Raw genomic sequence first — 20,343 nt, 5'->3', positions numbered from 1 at the left:
GTGTTAAGAAGCTGTCCTTAGAGCCCAATGGTCTTGAGTTCAGTTAAGGTAAAAGAGGAGCTACAGATGTCTGGACATATATTTCTTTTATATATATTACCTATTACAAACCCAATGTGAAATAGAGTAGTTTCTTTAACATTGGTAAAATTAGCAAATGTATTTCTGGGTGTAGATTGTGGTGGTAATACGCAGTGCAATTTTCAAAACCTTTCTGTGATAGATTCATTGATGGAATAATGTTAGCTGTACTTTTTCTTCTGGACTCTTAAATGTTAATTAAATTGAAGTTATGAAGCGGACATGTTGATAACAAAATAACACTTTTACAAAACAAATAATCACCCAAAACATTCAAAACAGTTGGTATATTAGTTAACTAATCTTCAGATGCAACCCTAGCATTTGTTTTATACACACTGTACCATAACCAGCAATCTTGAGCTTTGTACTAATGGTACTTCGTGTGAGAGAGATCTAATGGTACCCTCAGTTGTCTCAGGTTGCTCATAGAAAATGCACTTTATTGTGCAGTTGGCAATGTAAAACAAAAAGTTAGATTCATTTTGCCTTTTCCTTTCTGTAATGCTTCATTAATACAAGCAAATGTATATTTTACCAATCTAAAAGGTACTGCTTTCCTTAAAGTCACTAAACCCATATCTAAATATACAATGCAAAATTAAAAAATGGTACTACTTACCACAGTGAAGGATTTATCACACAGAGGTTGGGCTTCCCTTTGGAGCTCTGCCTTGGTAAGAAATCCTTTGCTACCAACTTTCTACAAAAAAAAAACACAATTAAATGCATTCTACAAGTATAGTGAACACATGAATTATATATAGTGTACATGTCCTAGCTACTCACTAGATCTTTTGCTATTCTTACCTGAAAGTCCTGATAAAGAGCCAGTAAAACAGCATAGCCTCCAGAACGTTTCTGGGGAACATAGGGCCTGCCTTTTCTGCTTTTACAAAGAAATTTTTTCTTCTGAAATGCACAACAGAAAATTAATGGGTACATTGTGTCACACTGAAAAACTTCAGAATTTTGTCTCTACAAGATTATTTGTGAACTTTTAAAAAATATTGCAGCACTTCAGTCATCTAACCTTTGTGTGACTGAATATTAGTTACCATTTACATTTATTTGACCGACACCTTTATCCAAAGCGACTTACAACATTTGAGATACAACTGATTATATTTCTTTTCTCTTTCCAATTGGAGCACAGGTGGGTGAAGTGACTTGCTCAGGGTCACACATTATCAGTGGTGGGATCTGAACCCACAACCTCAAGAGTTTTAAGTCCAAAGCCTTATATGAATATATATGTAACAGCAGGAGGCAGGTCTATAATGCAATGCTTATTGGTGTTTACATGCATTCCATTTTAGTTCACAAGAGTGTTTTCCAGAAGTGACAGTTTTTAACAGTATTTTATTAAAAATACATGTATTTGGGACCTTGTGAGCACACAATTACATGACTTCACATACCGATTATGCAATGCAGGCAACGTGAAATTTTTTCATGCATGTTTTGATATTGTTTGCTGTTGTCTAATTTTGGTCCACATAGGCTTCTGTTCCATCAGAAGCTTTATCACCATTCTGCATAAAACAGCCATCACTACAAAGTATACAGGGTAAGTACCATATAAAAAATATATATTTCTGGGTGGAGTATTACTTTAAAGGAGCAGACATTACAACATAAAGGAATGAACTACGGATCCAAAAATGTATTCATTGTATAGGTGAAACAAATTACAAAAGAAAACTTGAGTAAATACAGTATAATACATAGTCTTTACATGATCATTTGATTCATTGAAGGAAAAAGTTAATCAACACCAACATTATCCCATGTGAAAATGTAACTGGTCCCTTAGTCACTCTATCAACCAATGAACCAAATTTAAATGACAAAAAGGGTTAAATTAGACTAGATACACCATGAAAGTCACAGAAGAAACCAGATAAAAATTAAAGGAACTACAAGTCTCTCTCAGATCAGTTAAAGTAAGTGTTCATGATTCCATTATTAGAAAGAAACTGGGCAAAAATGATATCCATGGAAGAGTTGCAAGGCGAAAAGCACTGCCAAACAAGAAGAATGTAAAGGTTCTAACACTTGCCAAAAACACCTTGATTACACCCAAAGCTTTTGGGATAATGTTCTGCTGACCAATTAATTAAAAAAGGAAGTTTGTGGAAGATATGGGTTGTGTTACATCTGGAGTAAAGCTAACACAGATTTCCACAATAACAACATCATGCCATGCCCAAAGTCAAACATGCTGGTGGTAAAGTGACAAGTGTGTGGTGTGGAATATGGCCGGCCGTTCATCCCGGCCAATACCCCCAAGCCGCCAGGTGGAGCCCTGCCTGCAACATAGAGGTGCCCCGAGTTCCAGCAGGGCATCATGGACAGTGGAGTTTTTCATCACAGCCCTGCTGGATACCATGGGAACCTCCAGGGGACGCTGCAGGAAGGCCCAGAGACTTTTATTTCACCTATAACCCGGAAGTGCGTCTTAGTCACGGCGACAGAGCGAATGACACACTTCCGGGTTGAGAAAAGGAGCTTTTATCTGACCCGGAAGTGTTCATGGTCACATGGACAGAGAGAGAGAAATGCTTCCGGGTCACGGACTATATAAAGGACTGTGAGAGACCAGAGCGATGAGCTGAGCTGGGTGGAAGGGTGGCAACGCGTCTGGGAGTGGAAGATTGTGATTATTGATTATTTGGTTATTGATTTATTAAGTATTGTGGAGAAGAGGGTGCTTTGTGCACATTATTATTATAATAAATTCAATTATTGGACTTTTTACCTGGTGTCTGACGAGTGGTTTGAGGGTTCAAGGGGTCGACAGTGCCTCTATTTGTCACGGTGGATTCTTTGGCACATCAGGGCCTGAGCAACTTGCAATAATTGAGGGAAGCATGAATTCTGCTCTCCACAAAAATGTACAGAAGGAGAATGTCTGGTTATCAGTCCATTAAGCTTTTGGAGTGACCTCGCCAAAGTCCTAACATGAACCCGATTGAGATGTTGTGGTGGGACATTAAATGGGAAATTCATAGCTCAAAACTATTCAATGCTGCTGAACTAAAACAATTCTGCAGAGAAGAGAGGGCCAAATTTTCTCCACAAAATGACAAAGACTGATGTCCTGCTACCAGAAGCTTATAATTGCAGATTTTGCTGCTAAAGGTGGCACAACCAAATATTAAGTTTAGGGGGTAATGATTTTGTCATATGGGTGATATAGGTGTTGAACCTTTTTACTTCAATAAATCAAATGATCACTTAAAAGTTCAATGTCTTTACTCAGGTTGTCTTTTGTATCGCACTAAATTTGTTTGGAGATCAAATACAATTGTGTTATTAACAAGCAAAAATAAAGGAAATCAGGGAGGGGGCAAATATCTTTTTAATTATGCAACACCATGATAAAGTAAATTTAGAAAAATGTTTTTCGAAGTTTGACACAAAATCTAAAAGCACGACCTATATAATTTAATACAGCATTTCTAGGGATATTTTTTTTAATTTCTACTGATCCAATTTTTTGGATAATAATTTTATTGATTGTAAAACCATAACCTTGAGTTTGCACAATAAGAATGAACAGATACAATTGTAATTTAAATAGAAAATTCTACGATCATAGCCTTTTTTCTTACATAAATCCTCAATCATTATTCCAAGTACCTTTTGTATAATGTTAATTGGCAATAGACATAACTTACTGTTAACAATGTAACGAGTGACATGAAATTAACTCTAACATGCAAATTTTCAGTAAACACTAATATGCGTAGGGCCGATTTTGCTTCACTTCTCTCTGCATCCATAAACGGCTAACACGATACATCACTCTCTCTATTCCACTTTGTTTATATCTGTCACTGTTAACATCTCTTTCTTTATAAGCAATTGCTATTACAGGAAAGTATTACAATACAGCATTTAATATGAATGCAGACTTTACTCAAGACACATGATTTAAAAAATACATTATCTGTTATTAAAGCACACTGAATTTAATACATGTAATATCTACTGTACTGTGAAATTTAAAGATGAATATCTGCATAATTAATGCCTTTACATCATATGATGAATTTGTTTAGAACTTGGCCCACAAAAATTAAAAGTACTGTACTTGCAAATTAGAAAAGATTTTGCTCCCTTTCATATGCCCACATTGTCCAACAGAGTAACACTACTACAGATTCTACAGAATAAGACAATGTCATATCTATGGCCACTCTACAGTGATATTCACAGATCATAATTGGAAATCACTCTGTGAAGAACTTCTACTATAGTGCAAGACAAGGGCAAATACACTTAAAAAATGCACACAGTCTTCACTTCTCCAAAGACAGACATTACATTGGACAAAAATCAAAATAATCTCGTGTGAGCTGCAACTATTTACTTATCTTTCTCTTACACGTGTTCGGTCATTAATCCTGGTTAACACCGAATGAAGGGCAAATACACTTAAAAAATGCACACAGTCTTCACTTCTCCAAAGTAAGACATTACATTGGACAAAAATCAAAATAATCTCGTGTGAGCTGCAACTATTTACTTATCTTTCTCTTGCACGTGTTCGGTCATTAATCCTGGTTAACACCTAATGGAACAGGATTTTTACTCTTCTGATGGATGCACATGGTGAATAGATAGACTCTCATACACTTCCACTTATACCTCTCTTTGAACTTAAGCTGCGTTCCATTTGAACTGGGAAGTCAGAATTTCCAAGTTCCTACTTGGAATTTTCGCCTGAACACCCTGACATGTCAGATTTCCAACTGGGAAACTGGGTCTGTCAAATCAGAGTCTGTCCAACTTCAGATTATGATGTCAATCCAAAATGGTAATGTACATAGTAAACTGTAATGGAAGCTGTAATATTATTTTGGTTTATTAGCACTTCTGTCTATTTGTGTGTAATTAGATCACTCATACACACAGTTTTGTCCCAATTCTATCTTTGGATATGTTGCTACAGTGTTTGCATGTGCAAAAAAACAACAAAGCATTGTTATCACCTGATATTTATTTGGAAAAAGCACGTATAACAGAAGTTTTCCTGGAGGCATCCATATTGGTTTTCTGCGTGTTTTACTGTAACACTGTCAACTCAGGTGTGACATCATTCTGACATTCGACTTCCAAGGTAAATGAAATGCAACATTACTATAGACTTTCATTCACTTCTACTCAGAGCTTTTGGACTTACTATACTCTAAACTGAACTTCACTCCTTAATACACAATTGAATAGAATGCGTTTATCACATTAATATTAATAGAATGCTACAGTATCTTTCAAACTGGAATGACCTTACCAGACTTTCACCTCTCACTGGTTTTGGGATGTAATTTACCATTTCACAACAGAAAAGAAAACATACTAAACAAGGATTGTTTTAGCTGTTTTAAAAACTATGCCATCCTTCAATAGATATAGCTTATTCCCATCTGCCTCTACTTATTTTGCAAATGGCACTTTTGTTTTCTTTTTCCCCCACTTTTCCTCTGATTAATTTCTTCATCTTTTGTTCATCTGGGTTACAAAGGTGAGAAAAAAACATTTGAAAAGTGTCTAAAAAAATTATGGAACAAGATTATGATATGATATACTATGGCACACTAGTGATAAATCTCCTGCACTGCATTAGTTTATGAAGATTTCTTACAGAAGGAGAAGGACCGTCTTCTTCTGGGCTATTAGAGGACAACATGACTAATGCTTCATCTGTTGGAGCAGTATCCATTGCTGGATTCTTTTTCTTTTTACATTTTTCCTGCCCAACTGTTAAGTTGTCCACACTCACAGTATGAACTGGAGCATCCTGACCTGCAAAAAATGTACAACTGGGTAAACGTTCTGTAGTACCAGTGCCAAGAAGCTACAAGATAATTAAGCAAACAGCATTTAAGTAGCACTTACCATTTTCTGCATAATACTGGGCCAGTTTGTCATCTAAAATTTTGCAGATTCCATCTCCAAAATTCTGAAGGATCTTTGCTTCTTTTCCATTCTTCAGAGGAAGTGGATATTTTTTTAGTGAGCTGATGGCCTGTTAACAACAAAACCCATCAAGTTTACAGATGCAACCCAAAACTATGTCCAGCTTTTATGCGTTAAATTTTAATTCAGACTAAATCATTTCACTGCTCTAAAAATCTCATTCATTTCCATTTATAGTGACTATGTTGAAAATTGATCCAATTTTAAATTTCGTAAATTAAGAACAAGCTAACTAACTCAGATGTCTATTTATTTCAGTAGTTTTCCAGAGGATTAAAGCTGCATACAAAAAGTTTGTTTAGCAAAGCTACAAAATTAAAGTATATAATATTGTACAGCTTTACATGTCACATACAGTTCAAATAATCACTTTTAAGTGTGGATATTGCACAAAGCACACAATAAAAATGTGCACCTTACTGACATTTGTTGACCATTTACTTAAAACAACATTCAAAAATATGCCAATGGTTCTTGTACATTAGTTCCATAAAACTAGAACACAAAATTATTTTTAAACAAAAAAGCTCTAGCCTTACTTGAAAAATATTTTCAGTTTGCAGCAAGTAAGATATTAAATTACAATCATTGATTTTTTTTTCAGCTCTCAAATGAATTACCTTTAATACTGAATCCAAGACATTTTCAAGTATATGCTTAAATGGACCAGTTTCATTTATCATAAAATACATTGAGTTCATATTAAATTAATATACTCACACAACAGTCTGTAAAAATGTCTGTTAATATGTAAAAACTACTCACAGTTGACAACAATCGTAGATGTTAAAGTTCAATATGTTTTTTCAAACTTACATCTATTAAGATGCTGTTCCCTAAGCCCTGCCAGAATATTATTAAGTATAACTTTGAATCTTGCATAGTACTGTACTGAGTAAAGAAATATGCTAAAACTGCAATAAATAAACAAGAAAATGTATTTTAGAAAACTTAAATTAATGATTTCAAAAGTAAACCTCACACATCAGTTTATAAACATACATTGCTGTGAACATAAAAAAAACTGAAAACAAATTTAAAATGCGGCAGCATTTTATTCTTACACACACTAATTACTTTTGTTTTATTACTTTTTGACAGAAATTAAGATTGACAAAAAAAGTTAAAAGATTTCTGTTACTATACTAGAAGCTAAACTGAGTTGCTATACCTTCTGATAAACATACTGCATCTTTGATTTATTTTCTGCTGCGGCATCTCTAAGCTCTGTCAACCACATAAGGAACAGAGGATTTGGACATGCTGGTACCGTTTTCTTCCGTCCATATTTTACAGGTTCCGATTTGGATGACATTGTGCCATTAATAACTCTAGGGCACTGCTACTTCAAAACCAGCATAATGTTTGCTGTATGTCATGCATCTTCAACATAATGAATGTTTAGTCTGAAAAACAGAAAAAGGCTTATTAATTTAAAACAGGCAACTTGTATAAATGAACTGCTGTTATTACTTCACATCAAATGTTCACTCTTCACTTGGTACAATTCACTTCATCACACCTTCTCTCTTTCCATGTAGGGCAGGCATACTCAACACCAGGCCTTCAGAACACAAGTATCTGCAAGATTATCTTAAAACAACATCTTAACCACTAGGCAATTCACCTCTGAAAACTGTATATTTGTATTATTAGTCTGCTTCATATCAAGCTAAACAGTATGAAGTTATGATGCAAACCACAGTGGGAAGCAAAAAAAAAAAAAAAAAAAAAAAAAGAAGAAGAAAGGAATAGAGCATTAATGCCTCACTACAAAATTTCTTTCCAAGTTATGTGTTTCAGAACTTGGGAGAGTATGTTGACATAGTTGTTTGAGCTGCTGTTCTATACCTCCAGAGTTTCACATTAAAATCTCAGTCCAGAAAACATTCTGTGAAGTTTACACATGCCTCCTTTGTCTATATGAGTATTCAATAAGGTAAGAGGCGATTCTAAATTGCCCAGTGATAAGCACTGATAAGCAAGAACAGGCGGGTGGTATGCATGTCTTACCTCATCTGCTCATGTCTGTCCAGCTGTGAATGTCACCCTGATGTCTCCACATTAACATGATTGAAATTAATAATAAACAAATTAAAATGACAGCCAGTGAAACATATGAATTTGAAAATAATCAGATGTTTTATATTAGTGTGACCATCACAATAAAAAAGAAATACATTAAACAATACAAACAAAAGTGCACATAGCCACTGGTGTGTCTTAAAGTCCAAAAGTTTAAATAAAGCTTCAAATCAAATAAAATAAAACAATAATGTACAGTTTATAAAAGATTCAGTTCATATATTCCTGATGCTCTGGTGTGAGGCTGGCTCTCTTCTTTGAGACAATGTTCCCAGCTGCTGAGAAGAAACACTCAGAGGGAGTAGAGGTGGCAGGAATACACAAGAAAGATTTTGCAGACAGAGAAAGAAGTTTTAATCATCACACTCTGAAGGAAAAAAACTAGATTATGCCAAAATAAAAAAATAAAAGACTAAAATATGTAACAAGCTAATTACTGATATACTCCAAAACACAAGTTACCTAACGTCTGCCCTACCAGAGAGCCTAAGAACACAGCAGATTGTGGGCTGTTTAAAAAAACAGCTAAAGACTTTTCTATTTAGGGAAAGCTTATTAACAAGAATGCTATAATTATTGTTGTTTTATCTCTGTTTTTTTCTTGCTTTGCCTTTGTTTAAACTTTTTATGTAGCACTTTGAGATTTACTGCTAATGTAAAGTGCCCTATAAATAAAATGCATTATTATTATTATTATTATTAACGTTAGTTAGAGTTGGTTTACTATTCATATGAACTCAAATATTATACGAAAAAAGAAGAAAAAAACACTAGGACAGCTCAGCTACTCCTATTCACCAGTTTACTATAGCTCCAAACGCGTTAGCAAACATAACTGAAATTATATTCACTTAACCCTTAAACCGCCGGAACCAGCTAAAGTTGTTTCTCAGTGCAATTTGCCTGCACGCCGGAGCCGAGTATATTCGGCGACGTACATTTATTGAACCCTGCAGCCGGCTATATTTGCTTCACAGAGCAATTTGCCAGCACGCAGGAGCTGATCAGTCAGTGCTATATATTCGTTGAGCAGCCAGCTCATGACCACTGCCGGCACCACTGTCACTGGGATTCAGCCGCTGCACTATACTAGCCTGCCAGCATCAGCGTTTACCTCTGTGTGTTTGCGTGCAGCCAATTCAAGCGCAGTTGACTCTGTGATTTACTGAATGTCATCAATGGCTTGCACCTTCCATCCATCCATCTATCCATTTTCCAACCCACTGAATCCGAACACAGGGTCACAGGGGTCTGCTGGAGCCAATCCCAGCCAACACAGGGCACAAGGCAGGAACCAATCCTGGGCAGGGTGCCAACCCACCACAGGACACACACAAACACACCCACACACCAAGCACGCACTAGGGCCAATTTAGAATCGCCAATCCACCTAACCTGCGTGTCTTTGGACTGTGGGAGGAAACCGGAGCGCCCGGAGGAAACCCACGCAGACACGGGGAGAACATGCAAACTCCACGCAGGGGCTTGCACCTTGAACATATAATAAAAGATTATTGCGGTAGTTTTTTTTTTTTTTTAGTTTTTACAGTTCATTTACAGTGTGTAAAATGATCAGTGTTGCAGTAATTGTGATGCTCTTTGCATAAAAAAAATGTGTTCCATTAAAATTTCACATTTTCTTTGTGAATTGTGACGTTTACTTAAAAAGTGCAGCTAAAAAGTATATGGCATCTAAGGGTGCATTAACCCCCAAGTATGTGTTGGTTTAAGGGTTAACTATCATTGTTGAAACCTTGATATACACATTATAGTACAAACATGGTTAATATGTGACACTAACTTTACTCGCTAAAACTTACCTCTCAAGAGACGGCAGCATCACAGCTCCAGGATGTTTGCGTTTCAGATGCTCATGCATCGCGGTGGTGCTGCCGTGAAAAGAAAGCTCCGCTTTGCATTATCTGCATTCAACTTTTTTTTTCTTTTTCGGTGAAGTGCTCCCACACTTTAGAAAGTTTCTGTCTCAATTTTTTTCCATCTCCTTCCCCCTCCTCTATGCGACTCACCATTGCAACCACGTTTATTTTCCTCTACGTTCTTCTTTTCCTCAGACGTTCGTTCTTCGTTGGTAGGACTGTGTGCAGTCTTGACAAACAATAGCAAACGATACTGCCCCCAGACGTTCATGTAGTGCATTGCAGTTACAAAAACCAATGTGGTTCTTTGTGACTTGAGCCTCTATTGAAGATTCGGTTTATGACGCGTCGACAATAAAAAATCCACGTCTACGATTTTTTGTAGTCGACGTCGTTGATTACGTCGACTAATCGTTGCAGCCCTAGTTTTTATGTTTCTGTACTACTTTCCCGAAGGCAGTGGTACAAACAGTCCATTTCCCGGATAGGTGAGATCCACAGCTATAAATTTGGCTCTCTTCTGCACCCTTCCAGCATATACAGAGATTACAGTACATTAAATGCAAAAGGGAACAAATTATTTTTGTACTATTTTAAAAAAAAGAAAAAGTATCAAGTGAAAATGGCAGTGAATTAACTGCTATTCTTTAGCATTCAATGCTATTTTCTCTGACTCAGGCGCTGCCGCGAGTGGCAGCCTTGCCAGCAGCTCCGTGTACGACTTTATCTTTCTACCTTTTTATCTATTTCACTGATCACTCCTACCACTTTCTTTTATGTGGACTCGTTTCCCTGGACACTTTTTACTACTTGGACATGTATTTTTACACGCCGAGACTCGTCTATTCAGGTAGTCAACTTCAAGTGCTGAGAACAAATGCCTGCGGCAGTGTGGTTCCCTATTATATATTATTATGTATTATTATATGGTTTCCTTACCTGACGTGGTAAGAAGGCAGTATTGTGGCAGCAGAGCCGGACCTAAGCTAAAGACGAAGTGGCTTGCGAGAAAGTGGCGTTACAAGCCTTCCGTGCCTTCTGTGATCCTGGGAAATGTGAATTCACTACCAAATAAGATCGATGAACTGGCCGCGCTGGTGAAAAATGTCAGGACCTACACAGAATGCAGTTTGTTGTGTTTTTGTGAAATGTGGCTAACAACTACCATCCCAGATGCTAACATAGAGCTACCCAGGTTTAGCACAGTTAAACAGAGATGCAAATACCTGCAGGAAGCAGAAAGGAGGAGGACTCGCTCTCTATGTGAACACAAGGTGGTGCAACTCTGGACATGTAAACGTCAAAATCTCCACTTGCTTCAGGGACATCGAGCTGTTGGCCGTACGTTTGCGGCCCTATTACTTGCCCAGAGAGTTTGGACACGTCATTGTTGTTATTGTATACATCCCTCCTCGAGCGGACATGGTTATAGCGGGTGACATCATCCATTCTGCTGTTGTTAAACTGCAAATGCAGCACCCCAAGGCGCTTGTGGTAATCTCTGGAGACTTTAACCATGTGATGCTGGACAAAACATTACCTGCCTTCTCCCAGTATGTGGATTGTAACACCCATGGAAATACGACTATTGACCTACTATATGCAAACATTAAAGACACATACAGTGCCACCCCGCTGCCTGCGCTTGGGAAAGCAGATCATAACCTGGTTCTGCTTCAGCCTAACTACAAACCAAGAGTGAAGGTCCTACCTACAACCACACGCTCAATCAGGAAGCGGTCCCCTGAGGCAGAGCAGGCTCTGAGAGACTGCTTTGGAACTACGGACTGGGATATCCTGCAGGGATCATATAGTGAGAACATTGAGGAGATTGTCGACTGCACTACTGATTACATCAACTTCTGTATGGACATTGTAGTTCCAGTAAGAACAGTATGCTGCTATGCTAACAACAAACCATGGATTACAAGTGACATCAAGGACCTTTTAAACCAGAAGAAAAGGGCTTTTAAAGGCGATGATCAGCATGAGCTCAAGCGTGTGCAGAAGCAACTCCAAGTCCAGTTCAGGGCGGCAAAGGAGCAGTACAGGAGAAAACTGGAGCAGAAGTTGCAGAATAACAGCATGAAGGAAGTGTGGGATGGGATGAAGATCATCACTGGCTGCAGCTCGAAGCGGGGTGCCACCATCGAGAGAGACGTGGAGAGAGCAAACCAGATGAACAACTTCTTTAACAGGTTTGACCACCGTAACCCACTCTCACCTCAGAGTACTGCACCCTCCACCCATCCTTCTGCTGATACCAGCATAGGAGAGAGTTTCACTCCACCCACAATTACAACAGCCCAGGTCAGCAGAGTGCTGAGGAGACTTCGTACCAGCAAAGCAGTGGGTCCAGATGGAGTATCACCACGACTGCTGAAGGCCTGTGTGCTGAAGCTGGGGAGTCCTCTACAGCACATCTTCAACCTGAGCCTGGAACAGGGGAGAGTCCCGGGGCTTTGGAAAACATCTCACATCACCCCAGTCCCAAAGGTATCACATCCCAGTGAGCTGAATGACTTCTGGCCTGTCGCTCTGACGTCACATATGATGAAGACCATGGAGCGCAGCCGCTCTTGGTTCACCACCTTCACCACCACCATCCTTCACCACCTGAGGCCACAGGTCTGCCACGCCCTCGACCCTCTGCAGTTCGCATACCAGGAGAAGGTGGGAGCGGAGGATGCCATCATCTATATGTTACACCAATCCCTCTCCCACTTGGACAGAGGCAGTGGTGCTGTAAGAATTATGTTTCTGGACTTCTCTAGCGCCTTCAACACCATCCAGCCTCTGCTCCTTAGGGACAAGCTGACAGAGATGGGAGTAGATTCATACCTGGTGGCATGGATTGTGGACTGTCTTACAGACAGACCTCAGTATGAGCGTCTCGGGAACTGCAGGTCTGACATTGTGGTCAGCAGCACAGGAGCGCCGCAGGGGACTGTACTTTCTCCGGTCCTGTTCAGCCTATATACATCGGACTTCCAATACAACTCGGAGTCCTGTCACGTGCAAAAGTTCGCTGACGACACTGTTATCGTGGGCTGCATCAGAAGTGGGCAGGAGGAGGAGGAGTATAGGGACCTAATCAAGGACTTTGTTAAATGGTGCGACTCAAACCACCTACACCTGAACACCAGCTAAACCAAGGAGCTGGTGCTGGATTTTAGGAGACCCAGGCCCCTCCCGGACCCCGTGATCATCAGAGGTGACAGGGGTCAGAGGGTGCAGACCTATAAATGCCTGGGAGTGCAGCTGGATGATAAATTGGACTGGACTGCCAATACTGATGCTCTGTGCAAGAGAGGACAGAGCCAACTATACTTCCTTAGAAGGCTGGCGTCCTTCAACATCTGCAATAAGATGCTGCAGATGTTCTATCAGACGGTTGTGGCGAGCGCCTTCTTCTATGCAGTGGTGTGCTGGGGAGGCAACATAAAGAAGAGGGACGCCTCACGCCTGGACAGACTGGTGAGGAAGGCAGGCTTTATTGTAGGCATGGAGCTGGACAGTTTGACATCTGTGGCAGAGCGACGGGCGCTCAGCAGGCTCCTATCAATTATGTAGAATCCACTGCATCCACTGAACAGTATCATCTCCAGACAGAGGAGCAGCTTCAACGACAGACTGCTGTCACTGTCCTGCTCCACTGACAGACTGAGGAGACCATTCCTCCACCACACTATTTGACTCTTCAATTCCACCCTTTAAATGTTAACATTATACAAAGTTATTGTCTGTTATACCTGCATTTTTATCACTCTTTAATTTAATATTGTTTTTCATCAGTATGTGAATTTCCCCTAGGGATTAATAAAGTATCTATCTATCTATCTATCTATTTGCACAATTGCTAATCATCAAATATTCTGATACAATCAACAGGGCAAACTCTGCAGAAAAGGGCACACTAAAAAGCAAATAGAAAAAAAAATATAAGCAGTGAAACTGTAGTAAAGAATACAAATGTTAAATTTCTTAGAAATATATCTAGGTGAGATAATGAAATCAATTAACGGCAGGAAAGGCACACCGATTGTGAAACTAACAGGAATATAAACCTGGGGTTCCACCAGGAAATTAATCTGAAAAGCACTGGCTTTTAGATTCATTCTAGAACCTCAAAAGTAACATACTAATGTTATAATAATTAAGATGACGGCAGAAAAAAAGGCATAGCAAATGATAACACGAGGACACATAGGATAATAGGAGAAGTAGTCCGACAACCGGATTTAACCAGTCCCTCGTGTCATAACTAGCTGACAGCATACTTGTGATTTATTGTATACAGCAAAGGAGGCCAATGCAGTTATCAATTCTATAAACTTCCTCAGCACTTAAGGTATAAAATAGGTGACATTTCCTTCAAGTGAACATTTTCAGATTATCAGGCAAAGCCATTAATTATTTTTCCAACCCCAATGACCTCAGGAACATCATGCTCAAGGTAGGATGCAGTCCTGGACATACACACTAACACTAAGCCAATTCCAATCTGTCAATCAAACTAAACTAGAAGTCCTTCAGACGTCTGAAGAAAAAAATCTATATAGAGAGAAACAAAATGTGTAAATTTCACACAAACTACGATCTGACCAGGATTTGAACCCAGGACACTGTTACACTATATACCAACAAAAATACAAAAAGAAGAAACTTTCAAAAATGACCAAAATACATAAACCCTCAATCAGCACATTTTGCTTAAATTCCACAATAATTCTGTATGGATGGGTCTGTATAACAGACCAGCACAACAAGAGTAACCTTAATTCACTCAGAAATAAGGTTTGACTGGCTTGGACCAAGATGATGATGCCATGTGGGTAATAACACACATAATTCATATGACATGATAGGCATCCCATATTTGAACAAACTAGATAACTGGAAGTGATAGGTGAAGCTATTTGCTAAAGTAGCATACTATCAGAAAGGTTGATGGAATTTCCAGATGCCCAGTCTGGTACATCTAGGCAGTCAATGAAAATTTGACGACCCCCCTATATATATTTAAAAAAAAAAAAAAAAAAAACTTTTTATTTTGTACTGTATTGAGGATTTGTTCTGTTCTGTGTATTGTATTGTATTGACCCCCTTCTTTTGACACCGACTGCACGCCCAACCTACCTGGAAAGGGGTCTCTCTTTGAACTGCCTTTCCCGAGGTTTCTTCCATTTTTTCCCTACTGAGTTTTTTTGGGAGTTTTTCCTTGTCTTCTTAGAGAGTCAAGGCTGGGGGGCTGTCAAGAGGCAGGGACTGTTAAAGCCCATTGCGGCACTTCCTGTGTGATTTTGGGCTATACAAAAATAAACCGTGTTGTATTGTATTGTATAAATCTGAAAAGAACTAACTTTTGAGGAAACATGCTCAGGCTTTAACATACCAGCACCTTCAGATTTCAAAACTATTTAGGCTTAGTCGGTACCCTTCACTGGAAGGTTACAGTTACACAATTGCACTGTTCAGCACTCTGACTAAGCCACTAAAGGATGTGTACGTTTTTTTGTTCTTAAACTACTTCACTGAATTCTTTGCTTGGTTAGTGTTATCTTCCTGGCTTTAGTAGCACAACACACTTTTATCAAAATCCTCTCTTTTGCTCTCTTTAGTCTCTTTTTTGTACTGACAAGAGATCAAACTTCAGGAGAAACACCTCCACAGCAGAATGACGTACAGGTGAGACAGGACCCTTATTCATGTACCTAATCAAAACTGTACCCACTTGCATGCATATATGCATACAATATACAAGTAATAGTAATATATATTTATAAAAAAGAAAATACCAAAGAATAATTTATAATGTACATATATTCTGGATAAGATTATTCAAACCTGTATACGTATACATACAGTTGTGGTGAACCGTTAACACACACATTTCTAACTGATGCGCAAGTCAGGGCAGTGTTGGGCTTTTTAATGATTTCTACAACTGTTCTCTTTCTGAGTCAGAACGATTGTGAAACATATATCTTAACTACAAACAAAAATCAGGGATATTAGAACAACATTTCAATCACAATACTTAAAACAGCCGGAAAAGGGTGGAGTGCCCTCTTAGGGTTGGTAGCGAGATCCTGCCCCAAGTGGAGGAGTTCAAGTATCTCGGGGTCTTGTTCACGAGTGAGGGAAGAATGGAGCGTGAGATCGACAGGCGGATCGGTGCGGCATCCGCAGTAATGCGGGCTCTGCATCGGTCTGTCGTGGTGAAAAAGGAGCTGAGCCGCAAGGCGAAGCTCTCAATTTACCAGTCGATCTATGTTCCTACCCTCACCTATGGTCATGAGCTATGGGTAGTGACCGAAAGAACGAGATCGCGAATACAAGCGGCTGAAATGAGTTTCCTCCGCAGGGTGTCTGGGCTTTCCCTTAAAGATAGGGTGAGAAGCTCAGTCATCCGGGAGGGGCTCAGAGTAGAGCCGCTGCTCCTCTGCATCGAGAGGAGTCAGATGAGGTGGCTCGGACATCTGATCAGGATGCCTCCTGGACGCCTCCCTGGTGAGGTGTTCCGGGCACGTCTAACCGGGAGGAGGCCCCGGGGAAGACCCAGGACACGTTGGAGGGACTATGTCTCTCGACTGGCCTGGGAACGCCTTGGGATTCTCCCGGAAGAGCTAGAAGAAGTGGCCGGGGAGAGGGAAGTCTGGGCATCTCTGCTCAAGATGCTGCCCCCGCGACCCGACCTCGGATAAGCGGGAGACAATGGATGGATGGATGGATACTTAAAACAACTAAATTATATGTTGCAAGAATACAAAACACCGTATACAGGCACTGGAAAGGCTTACCACATAACCAGTTATTTAAAGACGGCAGTAACGACGATGTGAATGCTTTTAAATGTAAGATAACAGCCAGAACTGCACCACCACACTAGTGTTTGCATTTTATGGAAATGAATAAATCAGCCATTTTCTAACTGGCATATCTAGTTTAGGGATTCCTATCTGAACAGTATCGGTTGCATGCAGGGCAAGCTAACTTACTTACTTACTTACTTACTTACTTACTTAGACACACACACACACACTCAAACACTCATCCTGCAGTACTTTTCTTTTATCAATAAACCAAATGTGTACTCTTTAGCTTGGGTTGACAAACCGGAGGAAACACAGGGAGAAAGTGCCAACTCCACACTGACAGCGACTGGGTCAGGATTGGAACCCAAGACTCTACCAGGTATAGTAACGCGTCGCACGTCAAGCCCTGTATTTCAATTTGCCTATGCACTGTTTCGATTCACATGGATTTGCTTATGTAGATGCGCGATCGGAAAGTCAGCACTGTATTGTTAATCAAATCATCTGAACTCCGACAGGTTAATAAGAAGAAAAAAACACACAAAATAGCTTACTCTGACTTAATAACTTTTCTTTAGGCTCCTGGAACGTTGCCATTTTTCATCCTTTGATAACCAAAAAACAAGCATTGCAAAAATCGCTCGTTTCCTCGACATTGTGGTATAAAAACACAAATTAATTTCAAATAGCCGCCATTTTCTTCTATCCTTTTGACGTCATCCGTTTTGCGCTTGCGCAGACTTGTCGGCTGGTTGAGTAACAAGCTTCTCTTCCTTTTTTTATCGTGGTGCATTTACTGCCATCTTCTGTATTGGAGGTGTATATAGTCCTGACCGTTTTAAAAGTTTTTAAACTTTGTCGTACATAACTTCTGTTTTCTTAGACTTTTTTAATATATATTAAGAACTGAGGTCTTGAATACCTAAAGACATTAAATATCTTTTCAGCCAGTCTCACGCTAGTTCACACTTTTTACGCTGCAGTAAAACAGTATTATCCCTTCTGAGTGTCTCTGTAAAGATGTTCCCATAAACTGAATTCTGAACGTGGAACAGATGCCCAACTGTGTTTCCCAATTCCCACCTTTCTTGCCATAATCCTAGAAAGTGTATCAACCACTTCATTTCTTCTTCAGTTCTTTTATGCAGTTCTCCTTAAGTCCGATCGTTCACCAAAGAGCTTATCGAGTTGCAGGAGAATCTGCAGCTGGGGCAGCAGTGCCTGATGTACAGGGAACTACGGGAATGAACGGAAAAGCACAAGACATGCAGTTCAGTCTGTATTTAAATCAGGTAATAGCCCAGTGATTACTGTTTGCTGGCAACAGAATGACTTAACAGAAAGAAAGATGAATAACTGTTTTAAAGAATGCCATAACTTACTTATATCTATCTGTCCATTTCGTAACTAGTGTATCCTAGTCCAGAGTTGGGAGTTACTGGGATGATCCTTTCAGGCAGCACTGAGTACAAGTGAGGATCCACCCTAGGATGGGGCACCAAGCCATTACAGAAAATATTTGTGCATATATTCTAATAAAAAAAAAACTATGCACTAAACATACTGTATCACCGAGAAAAAATATCCATTAACTCACATTAAGACCTGAACAGATAAATAGCTTGAGAGTTAGGATAAATATCTGTGTATGGCATACAACTAGTGGTGAAAAGTTTTAGAACACCTCTGTTTTTTCAGTTTTCTTTCAAATGTAATCAGTTGAAATGCCTTCTTCAGGGAACAACTGATAGGTTACAACCTACAGATGTTCTGCAGCAATTCAAGTAAATTAAGCCTTGCAATCTAAAGCAAGCAGTTAGCACGGGTTTCCCAACTTCTGTTAATTACTTCCAAATCCTCTGTATTAAAGCAGTTGTTTTTCCCTGAAGAAGGCCCATTTGTAATATTCTGATATTTCCTTTTTCCAGTTTTTGATAACTTAAACTTTAGATTTAAACCTCTGGTAGTTTACTGCTCTGTGGTGGCCTGGCGCCCTGCCCGGGATTTGTTCCCTGCCTTGTGCCCTGTGTTGGCTGGGATTGGCTCCAGCAGACCCCTGTGACTCTGTAGTTAGGATATAGCGGGTTGGATAATGTATGGATAGATGGATAGTTTACTGCTTACATTTTTAGCATTTTAGGTCATTCGTTGCATTTCAACTGAATAAATTTGATGAAAAACTGAGGTGTTCTAAAACTTTTGACCAATAATGTAAGTGAGCAAGACATGAAATCATTATAATCCTTAGTCACATTTACATCATTATGTATAACACCTAGGCAAGGATTTGAAAAATAAACACTAATCACGTTGGACCTTTGAGCATATCCATTCCATCTGCAGAACTGTAGATGTGGGTTCTCCTGCCTTGAGATTAAATGGAAACACAGCAGGAATTTTTTTTCTTGGAATGGAGCAAAGCTACAAGACCAAATGTGAGTTATTGCAAAGGGCACTGTGTAATATTAAAGATATATATGTTTGTGTATACATATGTTTGTGAAATAGTTTTAAATGTTAGTAAAGCTTCTTCAATCCAAACGTTCAAATCAAAAACTGAAGGTGCACCTTTTCTAATTGATTTTACACATCATTTTACAACTTTATCCCGATCCTATTAACTATATCCTGTATGAATTGTCCATGATAAAAAAATAAATAAAACACGGCACCAGCCATGCATGAAGGAAACACACCCGGCCTAGGGAGAGAAGAATTCCTTCTCAAGTCTTTATGGAAAACGTTTGACCACTGCAGTCCCAGAACTGATTTACTGTAAGAACCCGTATGTACTGGAACAGGAGGGATGTCATTAGATCCGTTCAAAACCCTGTTTCGCCCATTATGCAACCATCCAGAACATTGACTTTTTTGGTTTTATTACACTGGCTTTGTGTGAATGTTTCATGTTTTTATTTTTTAGTTAAACGTAATAATGCAATAAGAAATTACTATACAAACCAATTTTAAATTAATTATATGTGGTTGTCTGAACTATAAATTACAAGGCTGTTGTTTTTTTGTCACCTTTTCTTCATTGTGCCACTCTGAGCAAGTCACTTAACCTGCATGTGCTACAGCTGTAAAGAATAATAATAATTTTCAACTGCAAACATTATGCACTGGTATTTAAGTAACTTTGGATAAATGAATCCTATAATAATAATAATAAGAAGAAGAAGACGAACAACAACAATAATGAAAGCTGAAATCACAGGTATTATGCATATTGTAACAAGTTTCCATTGATTTATTTGACATCTGCTCTAACAATTTTCATTGTACAGTATCTTCACCAATCTGATGCTAAGAAACATCCCCATATTTCGAAAGTACCACAATCATGGTGTGACGCCTTTACTGAATAAAGCACTTGCGGCTGAGGTAGAAAATTTTCAAATCTGAAAACAGCAGGCTTTAGAATTATCTCCAAAATAAACACAACACTATGAGTTTTCAAGTCCATCATGGAGCGCTTGACTTAGGCGAACTCGTCC

At 39.0% G+C, this 20,343-nt stretch overlaps 1 protein-coding gene across 1 annotated transcript in view; it reads right to left on the bottom strand.

The window, feature by feature from the left end:
• Window positions 1–17,567, bottom strand: part of mus81 (MUS81 structure-specific endonuclease subunit) — a 42,150-nt gene extending 24,583 nt beyond the window's left edge. The window contains exons 1-6 of the mRNA XM_028802849.2: window positions 17,401–17,567; window positions 7,238–7,472; window positions 5,986–6,115; window positions 5,732–5,892; window positions 892–993; window positions 704–784 (exon numbers count right to left, since the gene is read on the bottom strand). Of these exons, the coding sequence (XP_028658682.2) occupies window positions 704–784; window positions 892–993; window positions 5,732–5,892; window positions 5,986–6,115; window positions 7,238–7,381 (618 nt within the window). The 5' untranslated portion in view covers window positions 7,382–7,472; window positions 17,401–17,567. The remainder of the gene's footprint in view (window positions 1–703; window positions 785–891; window positions 994–5,731; window positions 5,893–5,985; window positions 6,116–7,237; window positions 7,473–17,400) is intronic.
• Window positions 17,568–20,343: the final 2,776 nt, after the last annotated feature.

This window comes from Erpetoichthys calabaricus, chromosome 1 (genome assembly GCF_900747795.2).
Source record: "Erpetoichthys calabaricus chromosome 1, fErpCal1.3, whole genome shotgun sequence".
Classification (NCBI taxonomy): domain Eukaryota; kingdom Metazoa; phylum Chordata; class Cladistia; order Polypteriformes; family Polypteridae; genus Erpetoichthys; species Erpetoichthys calabaricus.
This window is presented reverse-complemented; position numbering and strand designations above follow the sequence as displayed.